General features: G+C 41.6%; 1 protein-coding gene across 6 annotated transcripts in view; it reads right to left on the bottom strand.

Moving 5' to 3' along the window:
• PHLDB2 (pleckstrin homology like domain family B member 2) overlaps positions 1–19968 on the bottom strand; it is a 63963-nt gene that overhangs the window by 31850 nt on the left and 12145 nt on the right. For all 6 annotated transcript variants that reach the window (XM_058824495.1, XM_058824478.1, XM_058824513.1 and 3 more), the window contains 4 exons: positions 17006–18354; positions 7779–8162; positions 5382–5531; positions 4389–4526 (listed from right to left, as the gene is read on the bottom strand). In XM_058824495.1, coding sequence (XP_058680478.1) covers positions 4389–4526; positions 5382–5531; positions 7779–8162; positions 17006–18340 — 2007 coding nt within the window. In that variant the 5' untranslated portion in view covers positions 18341–18354. The remainder of the gene's footprint in view (positions 1–4388; positions 4527–5381; positions 5532–7778; positions 8163–17005; positions 18355–19968) is intronic.

Raw genomic sequence — 19968 nt, 5'->3', positions numbered from 1 at the left:
AGTAATTTTGTCAAGATCTATAACTAAGCTCTTTCTCAGAGAGCTTCAAGCTGTATCTGTCAAATTGTGTTAGTAAGGACTTATCAGGGCTCTCTCTACATAAATGGAACTTGTGATTAATAGCTTAATAGCTGATATTCACATATGTAGGTCATCATCTTTTTCTGTAGAGAAGAAAGGAAGAAGAAAGGAAGCTGTTCTCAAGAAGACCAGACAAGGAGGCAAAGTTGGACTTTTCTCCATATGCTAGCATGTTTTCCAGCACAGCTGAAAGCACAGGCCATGTGAAACAGCTCTGGAAGTAGCTACTCCAGCCAGAACAACTGAGTCCTGACAGCACTGGTAGGTCGTAGACGGGCCAGGTACCACATGAGAACTGTCCCAAGTCCAGCAGGGGTGCTGAAAGGTTTTGTCATCTTTTAGAAACTCAATCACCCATAGCTCTGATTTTCCAAACCCAAGAAAACCATTACAAGGTGCTTCACTCCTTCTAATGTGTGTGGTGGCAGAATCACAAAGGCAAGGGAAAAGCTTTCAACTACCCTGAGGGTGTGCACTACATCATCTTCCCCACTCGTTCATTTGTCCTCTTCCCGTATTAGTCCTGCCTCATGACCTGAGAGGGTTGAGCATGGGACTCGGATGAGACCAGCATGCAGCTTAACACATAATGTACAAACCCAGTCACAAAATACATCCCTGGTTTACAAGCAAGGGGCTGGGACACAGAGAGATTGCACCACAGCAAAGAGCACACCGACAGCCCAATCCTGAACTCACTCCTGCCTTCTGACTTCCAGTATGTTTTCCAGTCAATTCTTTTGCCTTGCAAGGACTAAAAATTGTGGCTTTAATACTCTGAAAAAGTTGTCAAAATTTGTGTTATCACCTAAATGAAACGTGCACAGGCATTTTAAAAAAAATCCTAAATAGTTAGGTAGAAGGTAGTATAAGAGCTTCTACAAACAGTTCATTTCAAGTACATAATATGGCCAAAAAATTAGACTGTAGTTTATTATCTCTCTTTTTAAGAATTTCACAGTTTTTCAAACAGGTGTATGGGTAAGGATAAGACTCAAGAAGGCAGGAGTTTCCTGTCAATAGGTGTCAAGATCAGTAGCAAATTTCATGAGATGCTCAAGCTGCTCCAGAGACAAATGTTATCATATACAGCACTGTTGTAGTGCATTTTTATACTTTGTAATACTTTGAAGTAGTTTTGTTTTGTATCCCTATATTTTTCCCAAATGGTTTATCCCAGACTGTACTCCCCTCACTTTACCTGTGTTATCCCTCTCTCAGGATGAGATCATCTGCAAACCCCCACCCTGGCTCTCTGTCAATCACTCACCATCCCATCTCTCCATCTAGAAGTTTTAGTCCAGATCGTCGAGTGATTAGCCAGAGGCTAGGGATCAGGCCCCCAAGCCTTGCCCCATATGCTGTCCTAAATATCTATCCCCCGGTACCCATCTCTTAGGGTCACTTATTGGTTAGTAAAATGTTATCTACTTTTGGTTTCCACCTCCCTTTAAATGTAACCTTTGCACATCTCCCGGGGCTCTTGGCAGGAGGCCCCCTGAGGAGCTCCTTTGGGACTCCTAATAAAACCTTGGATTTACCCCTGCTAAGAGTGGGCCCTTTATCTTCTACCGATGCCTCTAGTGTCTCTGCCCTCAGCTGCAAAGGTGACCAGCCTGGGTGCCCTCGGCTGCAAAGGCGACCAGCCTGGGTGCCCTCGGGGCACAGAGTGTCTCCCCACTGTCGGCCGTGGCGGGGCTGCCCCCCCCCCGGTGTCTGCCGACTCGGGACTGGCCGAGGGTTCCTGAGAGGCTCGCTGAGGGACCGAGACACAGCACTAATGCCCCCGCCATCAAATGAACTCTCCCTCTCACCTCCAGATAACAAACACCATGTGGTGTATTCAGATATCACTCCCTGACCCTGGCAGAAATGTAACCACTGTTCAAGATATGGGACCCCAACAGCTTCTTGCCTTGAAGCCCCACCAAAAACCAAGACCCCAGCTATCAGTAGGGGTGAAATATTAAGGCAACTAATAGAAACTGTGACCAACCAGTGGACACTGGGACACTTGTTTTAGCAAGACATAACACAAAAAGTACCATCAGCAGAGTGGAAACTCCTGGTCAAAACCCAAGCCTTAATTCTGACCTAAGTATCAAATTATTTCAGAAAAACAGACTACCTATTACCTCCACCTGAGCCCCCTTTTTGTGGGTGGGGGCTGATTCTGTATTACTGCAGAGCCAAGATGTTGACTATCTTGCAGCAGATCGGCATTGCTTGAACTTCAACATAGATACAACAATCAAGCTTTAAAAAATGCTACTGTTTCAAGCCTGCCAGAACTTTTATTTGTTGACAGGATCAATGCCATCTGTTTTTCTGGCTGACACTACTTTCCTCAGAACACTTACGCTGTCACTTTATACTTTACTCCCTTCGTAGAAGCCCATCTCTCATTTCTATTTTCAACTTTCACTTTTATGCAATGCTTCCAGACATATTCCCAAAAAAAAAAAAAAAACCCAAAAAAAACCAACTGTGAGTGCATTCCTGCAAAGATAATTTCAGTATTAACTGAGCCATACTGAGCCATGGCTTGACATTTAGAGCACACACTCACAACTGGGTTTCTTTGTTTGTTTAAAACAAAGAGGAACACAAAAAAAACATAACTAAATTTTGTAGCTGATCTGAATAGTGCCATGCCTCATACTGAAAAAAATGTTTTGAGTGAACTTGCCTTTTAAACAAAAAGTGCTTTTTATAGGCTGCTTTCCATGTTTCATTTCACCTGAAAATTTAATCTAGACCTGTCATTTGCTACCTACACACTAACAGATGGCTGCAAGGAAATTTAAATTTTGTCCAGATTTTACAATAACTTCCATTAGTTTAACTGAACTTTCAGGCTACTGGAAAGCCAATACAAAAGATCTCTTGAATTTCCGAACGTGTTATTTATTACTGCTTACCAACCAAAACTTCCAGCAGCATTCTTTTGAAGGGCATCTGGTTGCACACCCTGTCTGCTGATACCCACTTTAAACTCATCTTTCTGCTAAAATCAAGTATGAAACATGTCCCGTAGGCAACTTAAAATGTGACCAGAGGCAACACTGAAAGCTGAAGGATCAGTGAGGGGTACACAAGCACAAAGAAAAGTGCAGACAGGGAAGTTCAGGAAGTTCAAACTGGATGTGCACTGTCTCCACACAGAGTGGAGATGTGGGACCACCATTCTCCTTTTCAGACACAAGCATGATAAGCAGAGCCAAAAAACAGCAGCCAGGTTCCTGACAGGGGAGGCAGAAATTGAGGACAGAAAGCTCGGAATAAAACAGTGCAAGCTATAAAATGTGAATTGAATGGGAACTGTGGAGGTGCTAAAAACATGCAGCTTTTCTAAGCAAAAAATGCAGAAGACTTACAGATATTTCTGGAAAGCTTAAGAAAAGAAGAGAGACTAGCAAGAGCAATTCCACAAGTGACAGGCCTAAATTATGAGGTAGAGGATAAAATTTTAAAAGGAAACAACGCTGGCTGAAATCCCTGGAAAAACTTCCTGACCTTGAGGTATTATTGGCCGTGGCAGATCCCCTGTGGAGAAGGGAATTGCATGCCTGAAGAGGCCAGCAAAAAGCCTGCTGGAGGGAACCAGCACTCCCTGCCTTGAGTGATGCAACTTCATCTTGCAGGCCCTTTCCATTTCTGCACTTAAAACTTCTTACCCTGTTATCTTATTTTGGAAATATGTGCCTATCTATTTCTTGTGTAGCTGAGAGCAATTAAGTATGTGACTGTATATCAAAACTAATTAATTTCTGAGACTTTATTACAGAGGAAATAGTCTTCAGTACTTAAATTTTCAGTCAGCAAACAAAACAATATAATGACTTTAAAATTACATACTTGATGGATGTCTTATATTATGTATTCTATCTGATATTAGATAAAAACTGCCCCCTTATTCATTTTGCTCCTTTGCTGAGAAAATAATTTCTTTTTTTTTTCCCTCCAAATTATATAAAGGAGGGAACAGTTCAATTAATACTGTTCTTTTAAACAACAGGTAGCACAAGTACAAGCCTATATGGGGTGTTTTTATTAATAAAAGTATCTTCACAGTAGGTCAGGTCTTTCTATTTTAGCTTACTATCTTTTGCTTGTCAATCATACCTTGGAAAACAATACTGTGAAAGGGAAATGACAGTGAAAATAAATTTTTCTTCCATATTTATGAAGAAAATTTACTTACAGGCAGTATTTCATCAAATAAGCTCCATTAATGTTAACCATATAAAAATATTTTGAAAATCGAGGGTAACGGAGAACACAGCAGGCTACAATAACTGAATTACCTTTGTCTTTTCACCAATAACACTTCTCTCCAGTTCAGCTATTTTCCTGTTTAGATGATCCAATATTTCCTTTTCTTTCAGCAGCTCTGTTGTTTCAGATTTCTGCTCCCCATCCAAAAGGGCACATTCCATATCCAACTAGGAACACAAAACATCTTTCAGAAGCAGTCCAGATTCAGAAGAAATCTCAATACACATTATTTTCAGGAGGAGGGGAATGAGTTGGTTCACAAGAGAGAAATATTTTTTAAAAAGGAGAGGATAAAAAAAACATAGGTTTTTCTGCCACAAAAGTTAAAAAGAGGTCACAAATTTGAGAAAAAGTAAAATTGCACATAAAATAGTGCAAAATAAAGTCCAAACCAACTTTAGCTTGAAGATTCTTTTTTCCAAAATTTTTTGTTTTCTAACTCTTCTCTGTGCTATCTCCTGTTATGATACCGTCTCTGTGCCCAGGCTCCATAGGAAACCCTTCTGGAACAGCTGTTTCTTTCCCGTTGCTGATAATTGGAGCAGGCAGAACCCAAATGCCTGGCTAGCTTAGTTTGCAACTGTGAGATTCCAGAACTCAACAGGCTGCCAACCTACCCTTGCCACTGTAAAGCTGAGGAGGATTGAAAGGAAGTTGTCTCACTTCCTTTTTCTTTAAACAGTCACAGGAGATACCACCGTAAAACTCCCAAGTGACCCAAGGTATTTGGATTAACTGAGTGGCCATTAAATAAGCAAGGTTGTTCCAATTCCATTTCAGAGTGTAATGGTTACAGCTGGGAAAAGCTAATCCAAGCATTATAAGCATCCCCCAGCTGGAGAAAAAATACCCTTTACAGCAGGAGACTGCCAGGTTTGTGATTCTGGTGAAAAAGCACAGAATATGAAGACTACACACATCCACGAGTTGCCTCATGTTGTACTTGCTGAACCCATCAGACTTCCGCTATGGAAGCACACGTAACAGCCAAGACATTGAAAAGCAAAACCATATTTTCATACCTCTCTTGAAGATTCATCCATCTGGTCATTTAAATCTTTGATCTTCTGCTCAAGTTCTTCCAAGTTATTCAGTATTACTATGCGTTCCTCCTCCAGTTGACCAAGCTCCTGCCTTCTCTGCTCTTCACTGGCGCATTCTGATATCTGCAACTGCACATCATAAGAGGTTCATTAGAAAAAGAGGCAAATGCTGCCTTTTTTGCCCCCTTCCATATGGTTTTCACTTTAGACAAGTATGGCACTGTTGGTTTTGAACTCATTACATATTTCCTATCTACTATATTGCCATTTCTATATTTAGGAGGTGTACAACAGAAACAACATGATACTTTACTTCCAGGCATTGGAAGTAAATACTATACTTAGCAGTAAATACTATTCATTCTAAAACTTAACCTTTGAGAATAATTAACATGCTGTGCTATTCACGTTGTGAAAATCCAATTTTTTCCTTATTAAAAAAACACAGACAGATGAAGACACTTTTTAGGTAAATTTCAGCTGTTCATTTAATACAGCCCAGGAAGTAGGTTAGGACATTTTTGTAACCAGCCATGAAGGTGGGTGGCTTCTGTAAAATAAGGACAAAAGTTGATCCTATCTCCCCAGGTAGCACTAAGGAAGTAGCACCCTTAATGCTCCACTTTTCATTGATATTTCCTTATTAGATGCCTGTGTCAAGAATTAAACAAGATTAGGAAGAAAATACATGGGATCTTACACCATCCAATACTAGATCAAACAGTACTGAGTTTGAAATGCATTCTTCATGTTCACCTGACCCCAGGGGCTTGCAGTCCACTTCCTCTGGGAAGGCTGCTTGTTCATTATCCCCAAGCAGGATTACAGTTGGGCTGCCTGCAGGTCTTCGCAGTCACCTCTGGGCCACACAGCCTTGCTCAAGAGAGGTTCAGTTCAGCTAATGAATGGCTACTGTGAGAGTAGGCATTTTATCCTGAACAAATCTGAACTCAGTATTTAAAGACAAGCTGCACATCATTAATGCAATTGCTTGCTGGTGCTTTTCTCAGGGCTTAGCAGAACTCCCTTTACAATGAATGAATGAACACTATTCCTTGATTTAGCAATAGTAGTCCCAGCAGCAAAGCCTCTTTTTGTTCTGTCTCCTGTTTGGATAATGCTGACATAACATCTTTGATTGCAACTTCCTAATAAGGATTTTAAATAGGATCTCTGAACTTGCATGAACGAAACAACAAATGGGAAAGAAATAAAAGACCACAACAACTTGTAAGTGGCATGCGTTACCATCTTTTCAATGTGGAAAGAGCAAGTCAAGCCATAATAGCATGTTCCTGTTCAACACAATTTCACACCAGAAGATTTAGCAGACAGATTTCCACAGAGATCACCCTTTGGAAATGAAAATCTGTTACTGTCACACCTCTCTCATCTTCTACACACACCCCACTGACTCTCAAGTTGTGAGTATAGCAGGGGTAAATACAATTCACCTGACGCATATAACCACGCTTAAGATCATACAGTGTGTAAATAACAGCAAATAGAAGAGACAAAGTATTTTGAATGTGAGAACTTGTTAAACAGAAACCTACTTTTATGGCTTTGCTTGATCTCATTTCACTCCTGACTCCAGCTCTTCAGTCCAGTCATTTAACACACTGCCTGCCACTTGGACTTGCTACACTGCTGCTCTGGCACAGCCGGGAGGAGGCTGCTGCTGCACGAGCACAGAAATAGTTAGGAATGCTGTTAGCTCCTTTATTAAAGGACAACTTCCTTTTGGCAATGAAACAGCAGTGAGAAGCACACAGGAAAGGAGGTGCAGCTTATTAAAGGCAGCAGTTGGGTTGGAGAGGCAGAAGGCTTGCTGCCACTGCATCATTCCCAAGAGACAACAGCTGATCTGGCAAGAGGCTCAGGTCCAACCCCACAAAAGAGACAGGAAGTAAATTTGGCTCAGGCAACTCCTCTTCACTTCCCATGTGAGTGTGAGAAAACATACTCCTCTTACAAGAGCCTCAGGTTGGGAAAAACCAGCAGAGTTCTCTTCCCTCCTACATCTCAGCAGGATGATAAGCAGGGTTCTGGAAACCTTTATTTAAGTAGCTATAATTGTTCAAGCAAATCTTTCTCCCTTGGAAGGTCTTAAAACTCTTCCTGAACAGTACATCCCATGAAACAAACAAACCAACTTCCAGTACCATTAGCTTCCACAAGATATGGAATAATAATTTGTCGGCTGCTACATTTTGCTGGCTATATCTTCTATATTTGATGGCTTATAAAGTTGTACGAGTTCTGAGATTAATTCCCATACCTAAGCCAGCCTAATTGTGGCCCTTGCCAGGACAGATAACTCCTAGAGGAGGATTTCAAGTCTGGATTACGCTGTCTCCTTCTACAAAGCATTACCTTTGGTGTGATGCTTAGGTAGGATGACTCAGTGGCGTCCTTGAGGAAGCTGTGAGCAGCGAAAGGTGGAGGCTTGGTGCTCTCACTGAAGTGCTCCTCAGGCCTCAGCCCCCGCAAGGGCAGGTAAGCAGCAGTGCCACGGCTGTGGCTGCTCAGCTCTGAGAAATCAGAGTCACTCGCAGATGATTTCAAGTGGCTTCTGAACCTCATTTCCAGATTCATCTGTGAGTCTTCAAACACGGAATCCTCATCAGAGAGTTGAAGTTTTTCGAGCTCTTTGTTAATTTTCTGAACATCAGCAACTGTAGTGGCTGCAGCAGGATCGCTGTCAGATTTGGAATATTCTGCACACAGATTGAGGATGGTCTCCAGCCGCTGTCGTTCCTGGTTCAGAAAAAGATAATAGCACTGAGTGTCACTTGTGAGCTAGAGTAAAGATGAAGTCAAAATTCGTTTGCTTGTATTTTTTGTTTTGTTTGGGTTAGTGTTTTGTTTGTTTGTTTGTTGCTTTGGGTCTTTTTTTTTTTGTTTTGTTTTAGAGTGAAGGATTAAAGTACATCTACCACTTCTAGATAATAAACTGTAAGAAATAAATTACAGTGCAAGATGAAGAATCAAAATTAATGTGAAAGAAGATTTTAAGAATATTAAAACTTTCTACATTGGAAAGATAAATTAATGTTAGGACATCTTATTTAACTAGCTATTAATTTCTGTGAAATGTGCTTTTAAATTTTTTATTGAGGTGTCTGTGTCTACATCCCATTTGTATGTACACACGTCCAGTGATCTCACTACGTAAATCACTAATTGTTCCATTTCACACTTACGCTATATTCCTACCAAGCTGCAAAATATTGCACAGATTTTCCATGAACTCACGCATTCCTGACCTATTCCGATTTTCCATTTTGTTAACTGTGATTCCTCCTTTTGAGAGAATTAGTCCACATTGTGAAAAACACAGTTTTAGGAGCATTAACAGAAAAAAGAGGCATCACATCTAAAATACAGCATCTATCAAATGCACAGAAGTGGAGGGAATCTTTATTTACCAGTTTACTCAAATTCTCTATGGATTCATACCAACATTTCAAACTTGAGATTCAGAGTAGCTGTGCCATTTTAACTTGATATGCTTCAGGTTTTGATAAACATTTAATTTCTGAAGGATTTATAGATCTTTATGACACCTTTTATCAACTATTAGCAAGTTATATTTGTTTTATCTTACTGCATGCATAGCTTCTGGTAACTTCTATTTAAGACGGATTTTTTTTATACCTTTTCGTTTTTAAGAGGTAAAACATTTATGTAATTTCGTGTTACTTTTGTTAAAGAAAAAAAGAAAAGAAAAATTGCTTACCATAAGTCTATTGAAAATTTTGCTGGAAAAAAGACCACTGTGAGAGTTCTATGCTTGGCATTAGTATCTGCACTAATGATCTAATTTCTGATTTCTAAGAAATCCTTCTACAGTAGTATTTAAAAAGATAGCCAAAAAAGCAACGTACTCACCCTCCATCCCCAGGAACCACCACAGACAGACTTGCTTTCCCAGCTCTACCTGGCACTACATTTGCAAGCAGAATTTGCACAGCAGCTACTTCTGCCAGCCCCAACACTTCCTATGCCCAACAGCAAGTGATAACGAGGATCAAGCAAAACAAGGCACGCAACGCACTGCCTCAACTTTTCCTGCAGCAAGCCGCTACGTTGTATGAAAATGCAACACTGGTTACATGCACCCCAAGTAACCCCAGGGCTACTGAGAGATCACCTGGCTGTATGCACCACACATCCACATCACCTGCAATTCAGACCTCTGAGCAGGAGAACCTGTCTGAACCCACCCCTTTCCAAGCACTACCCAAACAAGACAGCGCTCTTGCCTTTGGGGGGCTTATTCCCAGATTCCCACTGCAGCTTTCCTCAGAATCCTCCTGTATCGAGATGAGCTGCTGAAATAACGGAGCGCAGGGCAGCAACTGAAAACTTCTGTTTTCCATTAAATAGGTCCTCTGCTATTCCATTAATAGCAGATTTTCAGACATCCTTCAACCCCAAATGGTCGACATAATTACAACTCTCCAAAGCCTTCTTCCCTCCAGGCAACTACTGCCAGACCCTATAAGCCTCTTACCCTTCCAACACCACTATCCTCCCTCTTACTAAGAGTTTGGCCAGGCAACCCAGTTCCTAAAGCCCTGTGCAAGTGCTGGCTGGGACAGTCAGTAATTATGCAGCTCTCCCGTTGTGACGGCATCAGGCCTGTCGTAATGATTATAGATGATTATTAGACAGGAAGCATGGACATCAGGATATAAGGGAGGTCCCATCCCTCCTGCAAAAACAGGCTGTATCGGGTTACCCCATGCCAAGCTTCCATCCCTTGGGCAATAATAGGAAACAGCAAATTTCAAAGCAGGCCACTGCTCATTCCAGCCTAAGTGCTCAGGTGAGGGGCTCTGGCAGCAAACCAGCCATTTGCCAGCAGTCAGGAAAAAAGGAATTCTTCCCCCCGCCCCCACCCCCCCCACCCCCTTGTCAAGTCTCAGTTGCTCAGAAGAAGCTTAAAAATTGCAGGAAAACCAGTCTTCAAAAAATTCCTGATGAGCTTTCAGACACATTACAGAAATACTGGTATTTCTCACTTCTATTTTGACATGTGCTGAGAGGCTTATGGACAGGAAGCTCTGTGGTTATTTTATACACCCTATTCTCATCATTTCATCTCAGCCAGCTCGTTCCAGTTCCAGCACACCTGCATGTCACTGTTTCCAGAATTAATTTCTCAGTGAAGAAGCAAGCTAGGAAAGCACCCTTGCAATGAAGAACACCGAATGAGTAGGACATGGAAAATCCAGTCAATAATTTTGCAAGAGATACCACACAAGTTATTTGCAACACTGAACACAGCAGAGGGGAAAAAACATTGGTACGTCAAGAGCAGGAAATGGATTTAAAATTGGCTCTGGTGGGAGGGGGGAATGTTGAATCAAGCCTTGTAAGCTGGTCAGTGTGTTTCCCTATAAAATGTCTTTTCTAACTGATTTAAACATCTCTGTTTATTTTCTTTTAACATTTAAACATTTCTGTGTAATTCTCTTGCCCACTACAAAAAGGGGTAACAAGTCTTGTGCTGTTTCTGCCTGAGCAGCTTCACTATTCCTGGCTTTGAGAAAGCTACATATCACCTATGGTTGGCTGCAAATTTAAGTGCTGAGGGACAAGGATAAGGAGCTAATAAACTTCTTCTGCTATTGATTATCAATGACATTAAGAGACATCCCTGGTACCCTGTAAAAAAAATTCCAAAACAGCAAAGATAAATATCCCACTTTTTTAACAGCAACCATGTGGTGATTCCTAGATTTGTTCATCTGCTACATATCACATTTATGAATTTTACAAATGTGTAGAAGTGCCTGATATCTGGATATCAAGGCAAGCCTCTGTTAATTGGCTGTGGCAAACAGGAAGCTTTTCAGGTAAGTGCTACTAGGAACTAGATAACCTCAAATTTCATTAAAAATACATATGTAGTCTATCCCTTGTGACAAAGACTAACATGAAGTATGGCTAGTCCATGCAGCCAGGTTCCCTTTGCCTGGGAAAGGGAGAAGCTGTTGCACTTTTCAGCTGCCAAAGAAAAATTTTCCTACAGTTGCTCAGACAGACCACCACTTTCTCAGCAAAAGCTGGGAAAAGGAGCTAGTAAAAAAGGATGGTGGGGAGAGAGGCAGAAAGACTGGAGAAGACAGCTGCAGAAAATCCCCAAACTTTCTTTCTCACATGTACATTCACTACCTCATGAAGGAGAGGCTGGAGAAAGCTTTTCTCCTTCTGTGCTACATTTCTGAGGAGCTTATTTCAATGATAAACTTGAACTGGGACTGAGAACAATTTGCAAGTGTTCTTTCCCTTCCCTGCAGTTTGCACCATTTTCTCACTCCAGATTAGTTTGTTTTCTCACTGCCAGTCCTTGTTTTGCTATAGCTAGTGCTTCAGCTCCAAAGTTACCAGCAGTAGCACAGCTTTCAGAAGCAGGACCTGTGTTTCATGTCCCACTCTCAGAGGCAGCTGTGACAGCAGAGACACCTGCACAGAAGAGCAGTGTGGAGAGGCCCAGGTCACAGCAGAGGAGCAGGTGTGCCTCGTCCTTTCCTTCCCAGATCAGGCACAGGAGAAACGGAGTGGTAAAAGCAGGAGAGAGCAGTGGCACAGAGCAGAGACAGCCTGCAGGGAAGAGCTGAGCAGATGACTTTCCAAGAATTAGCTCTTGTACCCAAGGCATGTGTTCTGCTCCTGAGGGAATGCCACTGGCTGCCAAAATAACAGCATTGTTCATCCCTTTTGTCACTATAGTACCTATGCAGATGCTCCTTTTCGAACCACACTGAGGGCAGAAGCCTGAAGACCAGAGTTACAGAGCAGTACTTACGTTCTGTAAATGAGAACAGGTCTCCTGTAATTGATTTCTTCCTGGACCTGAGTGTTAATTTACATAATACATATAGCTGCAAAAATTAGGCATATGTAATCCAGATTTTGGCTTATTAAAGACCCCACAGAAATGTTTTACAACACAATTGAAACTGAATGTTCCTGGAAAGTTATGGAGTCATCAATATTAGTTATATTCTGCAGGGGGTTTTATCCTATTATACAGCACTTATTCAATTACAAAACTAAATCATATTAAGTAGCTATTCTGTAAAACTATAGAGACTGTCAAATACTAGTGGTGGGAAAAATTACCTTGAAGCTACCTTTGTCTACTTGGCTCAGACTCCTTTAAGAGCTAATCACTTACAGTTTTACATACAGCTTGGGTACTTTATGCTTTAAGGGTCTATAGAAAGACACAGTGCCAATATAGATTTATAAAACATGTATATGAGGTTTTCCACAAACCATATGAAGATTTACATAAGCTCCATTAACCATGATTTTAAAACAGTACCATCTTAAAAACCACAAAACAGTTTCATTTCATTTTCCCTTTGCATAAGAACATCTTACTAAATTGCAAGGCATCAATGCAAACCAGGCATAGTTATATTCTGTATTATTCCCTACTTCTGAATACACTAATGAAATTCAGTGCTCTTCTGACTGTGACAAAGTGGACTATGGAATAAGCCCCTTGAATTTTATTACTGCTCATTCAAGCACTGATAACTTCAAACCTCTCCCAGTACAAATCCTGGGTCTACTAAAACTTCATTAACAATGTTTATGTATGTTCACAGATTCCTATGGACAGCTGGGCAATGGAAGGCATCATGAACCTACTGCACATCTAATTTTTAGGTACCTACCACCATCTAGAGGAAATACACTGTACTGCCTAAAAACCAGTACTTTAGTGCTATTTAAACTTTAGTGCTATTTAAACTTTAGTGCTATTTAAACAAGTAGCTATCAAAGAAAACAGATGACCCTTAATATCTACTAAACTATGTTGCCTGTGCAGTTCCACTCCCAAGCCCCATATCAGCTGAAGAAAAAGAGCCCCTTATAGTTCCAGCAGCTACAACTGGGCTTTCATCTCAGGAAAAAAAAAAAAAAAGAGTGAGATTTCCTCTTTAAATAGTAATAATAATAATTAAAAAAAAAAAAAGCTAACTGAATCACATGGAACATTATTAGATCACAGCAGTAACTTTCTCCTTGTTTATAAGGCTCCTGGGCTAGTGTCAGCAATAGCTACTCCAACTTCTACTTGTGTACAGCTTGTATAAACATCCCATGGTGGGACACAATGTCCGGTCAGCTGGGCTGCAGAGGAAGCAGAAGCAGGTTGTGACCCTGCTGCCCGTGCCAGGAGCAGCTGTGGCTGCCCCACCTGCTCCCACAGCCCATCAGCCCCCAGCACCAGCACCAGCGGGGATGGCAGGACTCGGAATGCCAGCTTCCCCGGCTCTTCAAGCCACAAAGGAACAGGCTGGCGAAGCAGAAGGGGCACCAGTCTTCAGCCAATTTATGTGAATCCAGCCACAGACAGCAGATCTAAAGAAACAGATATGGAAAACCACCAAATCCTACACAACTACTTACGTGTCTTTTATATTTGGTGCACAGAAACAAATTAAAACTTGGACTTTTAAATAATTAAAGAAAAACCAACCTGCATATTTTTACTATTTCTACTTTTTCTTTTTTTTTTTTTTTAATCTCTGGTTATTTATTTGGGCAATGACGGCAGATAATTTGTTTTCGTATGCAGGCTGCAGCAGCAGCTCTAAATGCTAACTTCCAGAAGAGCCTCTGACACTTAAAAGCAAACTAAAAACAAGTAAATAGAATAATTTATATGGAAAAGAAAAAGTAAACAAGTGAAAGTAAACAGAAGAGTTCAAGGGCAGATACTAGGTCAAATTGCAATGAGTGCAGGGATTTTACTACCAAAAAAAATCCGGAAGTGAATATCAGCTATCAATTAGCATACTTTCAAGCCACTCTGTGCCAGGAGAATAGGTACAGAGGCAGTGCTGGTGCAAAGAAAGACAGTCTCCACTTCTTATGTGGGCCACAGGGCAGTCTAGTCCTCTAAAAAAGAGTGTTATTTTTTCTGATGGATTTATTGGAGTATTCCTACACTTTTGTTCTCCCTACTGTGCTTCAAAAACCCAGTAGGGAAAATCCTAACACTTGTGCACAGTGAGACTACATTTCCCCTGCCATTTACCTACCAGCTACTCAGCCTGGGCTTTTACATAGTACTGCAAGCTCAGAGCACAGAGTTTTGATATCCATGAGTGCTTCTTTAGTTGGGGTTTTTTATTCGTACCTTCCCCAACCCCATAAAAAAAGAGAGACCTGAGCAGACATGGATCCTTTGCCCATGTCAGTACACAATGGCAAACAAAACTGTTCTTTGGAAGCTCTGGCTGGATATATCAAGACCCTGCTTGGACAGATCCTTGACTATCCTTGGACAGAGATCCATACAGAAGGACAAAGTAAAATAACACCAGAACAGGACAGACTCTAATATACAAAGAACTGATGTGTGGATTTTTTTAATATATATCTTTCTGCTTCTCAGAGATCTACAAATCTGCTTATGGCATTTTTCAGACTCTCAAACCAGTGGAAGGATGCACTGTCCTGATATTTCACTCTTCTATCAGATAGCTCTAGTAAATAGAGAATGAAGCAGATATGGGATCTTGAGTATAAGATGACCTCAAGCAGGAGGAAAATCCTTCATGCTCAAATATGCAACACACAGAACATCATCTTATTTTCAAAAGCTTTGGAAAAACAGTAAGCAAATTCTCTTTTTGAAGAATTGGGACTTGAAGGAAGTCTTGGTGAGCAAGACGAAATACTGAGGGGTAGGAATGTAGCCATTTCATCCAAATATAAAACCAGAATGATTATCAGCATCACTGAATATTGAAACAACCCAGTATCTTTCATCCCTCAACACAAATAATAATTAAAACAAAAAAAAAAGGGCTGTTCTCTTTGAAATACAAATACGTTGCTTTTATGACTGATTATCTCAGGTTTTACAGCATGACTGCCTGCAAAACCTTCTGATAAGAAGCAAAGAAGCAATCACCACTGCACACACAACACACCAGGATGGGAGAAGATTACTGAAAGGAGCAGAGGGTTGGCAGCACAAAGGCAGCAAGAAGAGGGAGAAACATGTTTCCCAAAACCTTTGTCCTAAGCCCCCCAGCCATTTCACTCACAGCCAGTCCTTCTTGCCCTGGGGAGCTCAGTCCCTGCTCCTGAGAAGCTGCAGCTTCAAGGGGAGCCAGCAGAGGTTTTGGGGAGCAAAGCAGAGCACGGGTGGACTTGCTCTGACACTCATGGAGTGGGGAGGGGGCAGTGCCTGCCTGCCTCTCACACCTGAGCCTCAACACTCCAGTCTTTGAGCAGGAAAAGACTTTTTCACATCTTGCAAACAACAGTGGTTATCTTACAAACTACAGTGATCAGTGGAATGGGGAGGAAAAGGCAGACTTCTGTCTGCATAATAGGCTCCTCACCAGCTTGCATCAAGGACATAGGTGAGATGGGGGAAGGGGAGACATCTCACTGGGTTACAGTTCTTTAGCCTAAACCTGCTCCCTCGTGTGGTTCAAGATGGGAACTGTGGCCCTGCATAGGCACCAGGTCATTGCTAGTGTCATTGACAGGCATCTCCTTCTCCCAGATTCCCACTACCCCTGCATCCATCTTCCCCATGGCTTTTCACCTCCACCCTGCCCAGAAAGTGACTTTTCCTGCAGACTTGCTGTCTGTATGCAAACTAGACAGGTTCAAGAGAATCCTATTGCCATTTTGCTCAAATTCATAAGATGTGAATTAAGGCACACAAATGTAACATTAGTGTCTCAAATTTAAGACTCAGGAATACCAAGCGGCCCATCTAATGACCTCTGCTTCTATGTGGATGATAAAATATGAACACATGTTAATAGGGTCAGAGAGTCCCAAAGCAACTTCGAAAACCCTTTGGAGGAACTGTTATGTGTTCTTCTAGAGACAGTTTCAATACAAAACTGTTTCAAATACCTCTGTAGGTTCTGGAGACCTTTTTATTTTTCCTACACACAAGTTGTTTCAGTAAACATAAATTATATTTTACTATCTAGATAATCCCAAGCTGAGGCAGTATGCACTGCTTTACACTGACTGAGACAAGGAGAGAAACTGCTCCCCTCTGCTACTCTCCATCTTGGGAGGGGGAGAAGCAAGGAGGCCTCTATTTTAATGAACATGTTCAGAAAGAAAAAATGAAAACTAAGAAGAGAAAACTGCTGATGGCCGTTTAGCCCACACCAATGTACACCTGACTCTGCAGCACACAAGGCTGAGCAGAATCTCTTCTTCTTTGCCCACTTATCACAAAACAGTGCCATCATCTAAAACAAAAAGTCCTGCAGGATCCCTGCAATGTAGTTTTTGGGTTTTATGTATACAGACATTTTAACACAGCCCGCAGGATAACTGAACACAATTTACATGGGTTCCAGCATTTTTCCAGGGTGGCTGAATGGTACTGTCTATCCAAGCAGCATGCTTTGTAAGTGTCAGCTTCGTGGACTGTGATAATAAACAAGGTGTCTGGAGCGGGCTGCATTTGAATTTCAAAACAGAGCAGCTTATTCTTTGCTGTACCTTCCTGATGGCTAGACCTGGGATGGGTGTTTTGCAAATGTTAAGTATCACAGATAATTAAGAGGAAGAGAAAAAATTACCAGCCGTTCCATCTCCTGCTCCCGAAGTCGCTCTTCTCTCTGCCTCCTGTGATAGTCCATGAGGTCTTCCCTTCCTGAAATCGAGCTAATGCTGTTCTTCCGCTCACGCATGGATGTTTGCACAGAATTTGGCATCTGTCTGTAACTTTCCAGATCTGGGTCATCAAGTTCCATGGAACTGGTGGAAAGGTTTCTCCGGACAGAGAATGACCTGTCAAAATCCACTGGGGAGAAAGAACTACTGGGACTTGTTCCTGAGAGTCCAAGTCTGTCAAAATCATCAGGGAGATATGGGGAAGAAGGTGCTAAAAGCATTTTTTTAGCAATACGAGGGCTTGCAGGAACACTGAGAGTTGAACTGACATAAGGATTACTCCTGGAGACAGAGTTTACATGTGGTGAAACCCCTGAGCTGCAAGAAGAAAAATTCAGGTAATTATCAGCATCAAAAGCATTCTGAGGTAGATCTTTTTCTCCAAGTTTTTTCCTTTTACTATTACCCAGAGAGCTTCTGGGGGGCAAACTTAATGGCACCAGCTGGTTTTCTGTTGATTTATAAAGTCTGGGTAGGGAACGACTGTACATTCCCATATGACTTAGAGATCCACCAGAGTATTTCCTTGGCCGTGAACCCAGAGTTTCCATCAGCTCATCCTTGTACTTCACTGGTTTTATGTGAAGGGCCAGACTGTTTTCAGCATTCATCCTCCTGCCTTGCTTTGGGCTGGAAGGCATGCTGGCTGCCCCAGAATTGCTACCAGGTGAAAGCATCAGCTCATTCCCCGAGCTTCCATTCCACATAGTCAGAAGAGAGCCTGAGATCTTCTTAGATTCCAGCATTCCTGGGAAGTAGATGTTGTCATAAGATTTATTTCTCTGACTGTACTTTGAGTAGTGAAACTTTTCCATGTGTCCAAGGGATTTTTCATTTTCTCTGCTGGCATAAATGTCAAAATCTGCCCTTCCAGAACTATACCCACTGAGGGATGGAGACATGCCTGATATAGAACTCAAATGCTTTGCAGAGATGCTTTTATCTGGAAGATATGGGCTTTCACAGGGGAACTGCTTCCCTCCTTGAATTTTGTTAATAGAGTGCATATTTTTAACACTGGTGGAAGGATTAGGCTTAATTGGCATAGGTTGTGAAAGGGTTAAATAAGAGCCAGCATAGTCCCCATTTGTTTTAAATTTAAGAGTTGATGAATATTTCCTTGTGTTGAGGTTTTCCGTAATATCTTGGAGACTACTTTCAGGGGAATTTGCCACAGAACCCTTTCCCAAATTAGCATTTTGTAATTCCATCTGGTTCTGTGAGTGGCTATAGTCTGCCATAATCTTGCTGGAATCTGTAAAGAAGACCAAACGAGGAAAAAAAAAATTAGCAAGTAAATAGCCTCTTGCATGCGCATGCCTGCAAAATAATGTGAACATTTTTTGCAATAATTACTGTGTGTAGAAGTTGCGGGGGGTCGCATGGTTGGGACGGACGGAGACGAGATCTCTTTGAAGCCAAGTCGTATAACTTGCAATTTATTGCAAAGGGCGTGGGTGAAGGGCCCTGCTGGGAGCTGCCAGCCGCAGCTCGGAGCAGGCCGGAGAGAAGAGAGGCTTAAAGTGTAAGAGAGTTAAAGGCAAAGGGTTAAGAGTGGAGAGCATGTAGAAAGGAGGGGGTGAAGAAGTGTAGAGGAGAAGACAAAGAGACAAAAGAGCGCGAAGAAGAGTGAGAGCAGAGACAAAGCAAAGAGAGATAAGAGAGAAGAGAGAGAAGAGAGCTAAGAGAGCGGAAAAGAGACGAAGTTCTCATTACAATACAATAAGTCATGTTCAGTGTTGAATATTCAGATTCTCATTAACTAATCTACTACAGCATGCATATCCTATAACATTTCTATACAACCTATAAGAATCACTACATTACCATACTGTGTTACATTTTAAAGCCTAAATCTTACTCTTTGGGCCCTATCTGCCAAGCTGCAAGGCCTGCTCTCACTCTTAGGCCTGCCTGCTTGTAGAGGGAATTGTTTCCTCCAGGGGGGATTACATTCAGCTGGTCACATCATTGTTTTCCCGTTGTTCAACTACAACTAAGGGATCTCTTTTATTTCAATCTCACTTATAGTTTCTATATTCTCAAAATCTTTTGCCAGGCAGTCATATTTATAAGGCTTTCTTGTTTCATCCTCCCCAACAACTGTGCTCGTAGTAAATGTGTCTCAGATCACTAAGCAAAGGAGGAGATGCACAGTTTTCCCATGTGTTTCCGCAAAAGATGGGAGACTGAAAAAGAAGGGGTAGAGGCACAAAACCATACAAAAATCAGCAACACAATTGGAGAGAGGCTAGACTCTATCTTCGCTGTCCAATCCTTTGCAGGAGCCTGTGGCTCAGCCTTTATATTCCTGAGCCTCTTGAGATACCCATGAAGTAAGGAAGAATTATTGCCCCGATGTTTTACAGCTGAGGAACAGAGGCACAGGGAAAATATACAACGCAGACAGCAGAGTAAAGAATCCAATTCAGGTCTCCCAGGGCCAAAGACATAAGACACTGCTGTGGATCACCTCTCCCTTTAATCTGGGCAGCTAGAGCATCTGAGCCCAAACAAACTAGCGAGCTCAATTTAAAGCTCAGTAGGAATTTGTTATCTTTTTGCTTAGTGGATGGTCCTGCAAAGCTTAATGGGAAAGTACAAAATCAAGTCACATTTTTCAAGGTGTTTCAGCTTATTGCTCTAAAAATATAAGGCTGCAACTACCTCTGCAAAGAACACTTTGGTTAAAAGACAACCTTAAGGAAGCAGAATGCTAGGTTGCATGACTTAATTCAAAACAACAAAACCACATGACTATTAAAAATACTGCTGAGGGAAAGGTTCCAGATCCTAATGATTTTGCAAAAATCTAATTTATACTCAGGAAGAGAGCACAGACCAAAAAAGCCTTCGCTCTGCTGGATGT

Source organism: Ammospiza caudacuta, chromosome 2, assembly GCF_027887145.1.
Source record: "Ammospiza caudacuta isolate bAmmCau1 chromosome 2, bAmmCau1.pri, whole genome shotgun sequence".
Classification (NCBI taxonomy): domain Eukaryota; kingdom Metazoa; phylum Chordata; class Aves; order Passeriformes; family Passerellidae; genus Ammospiza; species Ammospiza caudacuta.
Note: the sequence above shows the minus strand (reverse complement) of the source record. Positions and strands in the feature narration are given on the sequence as shown.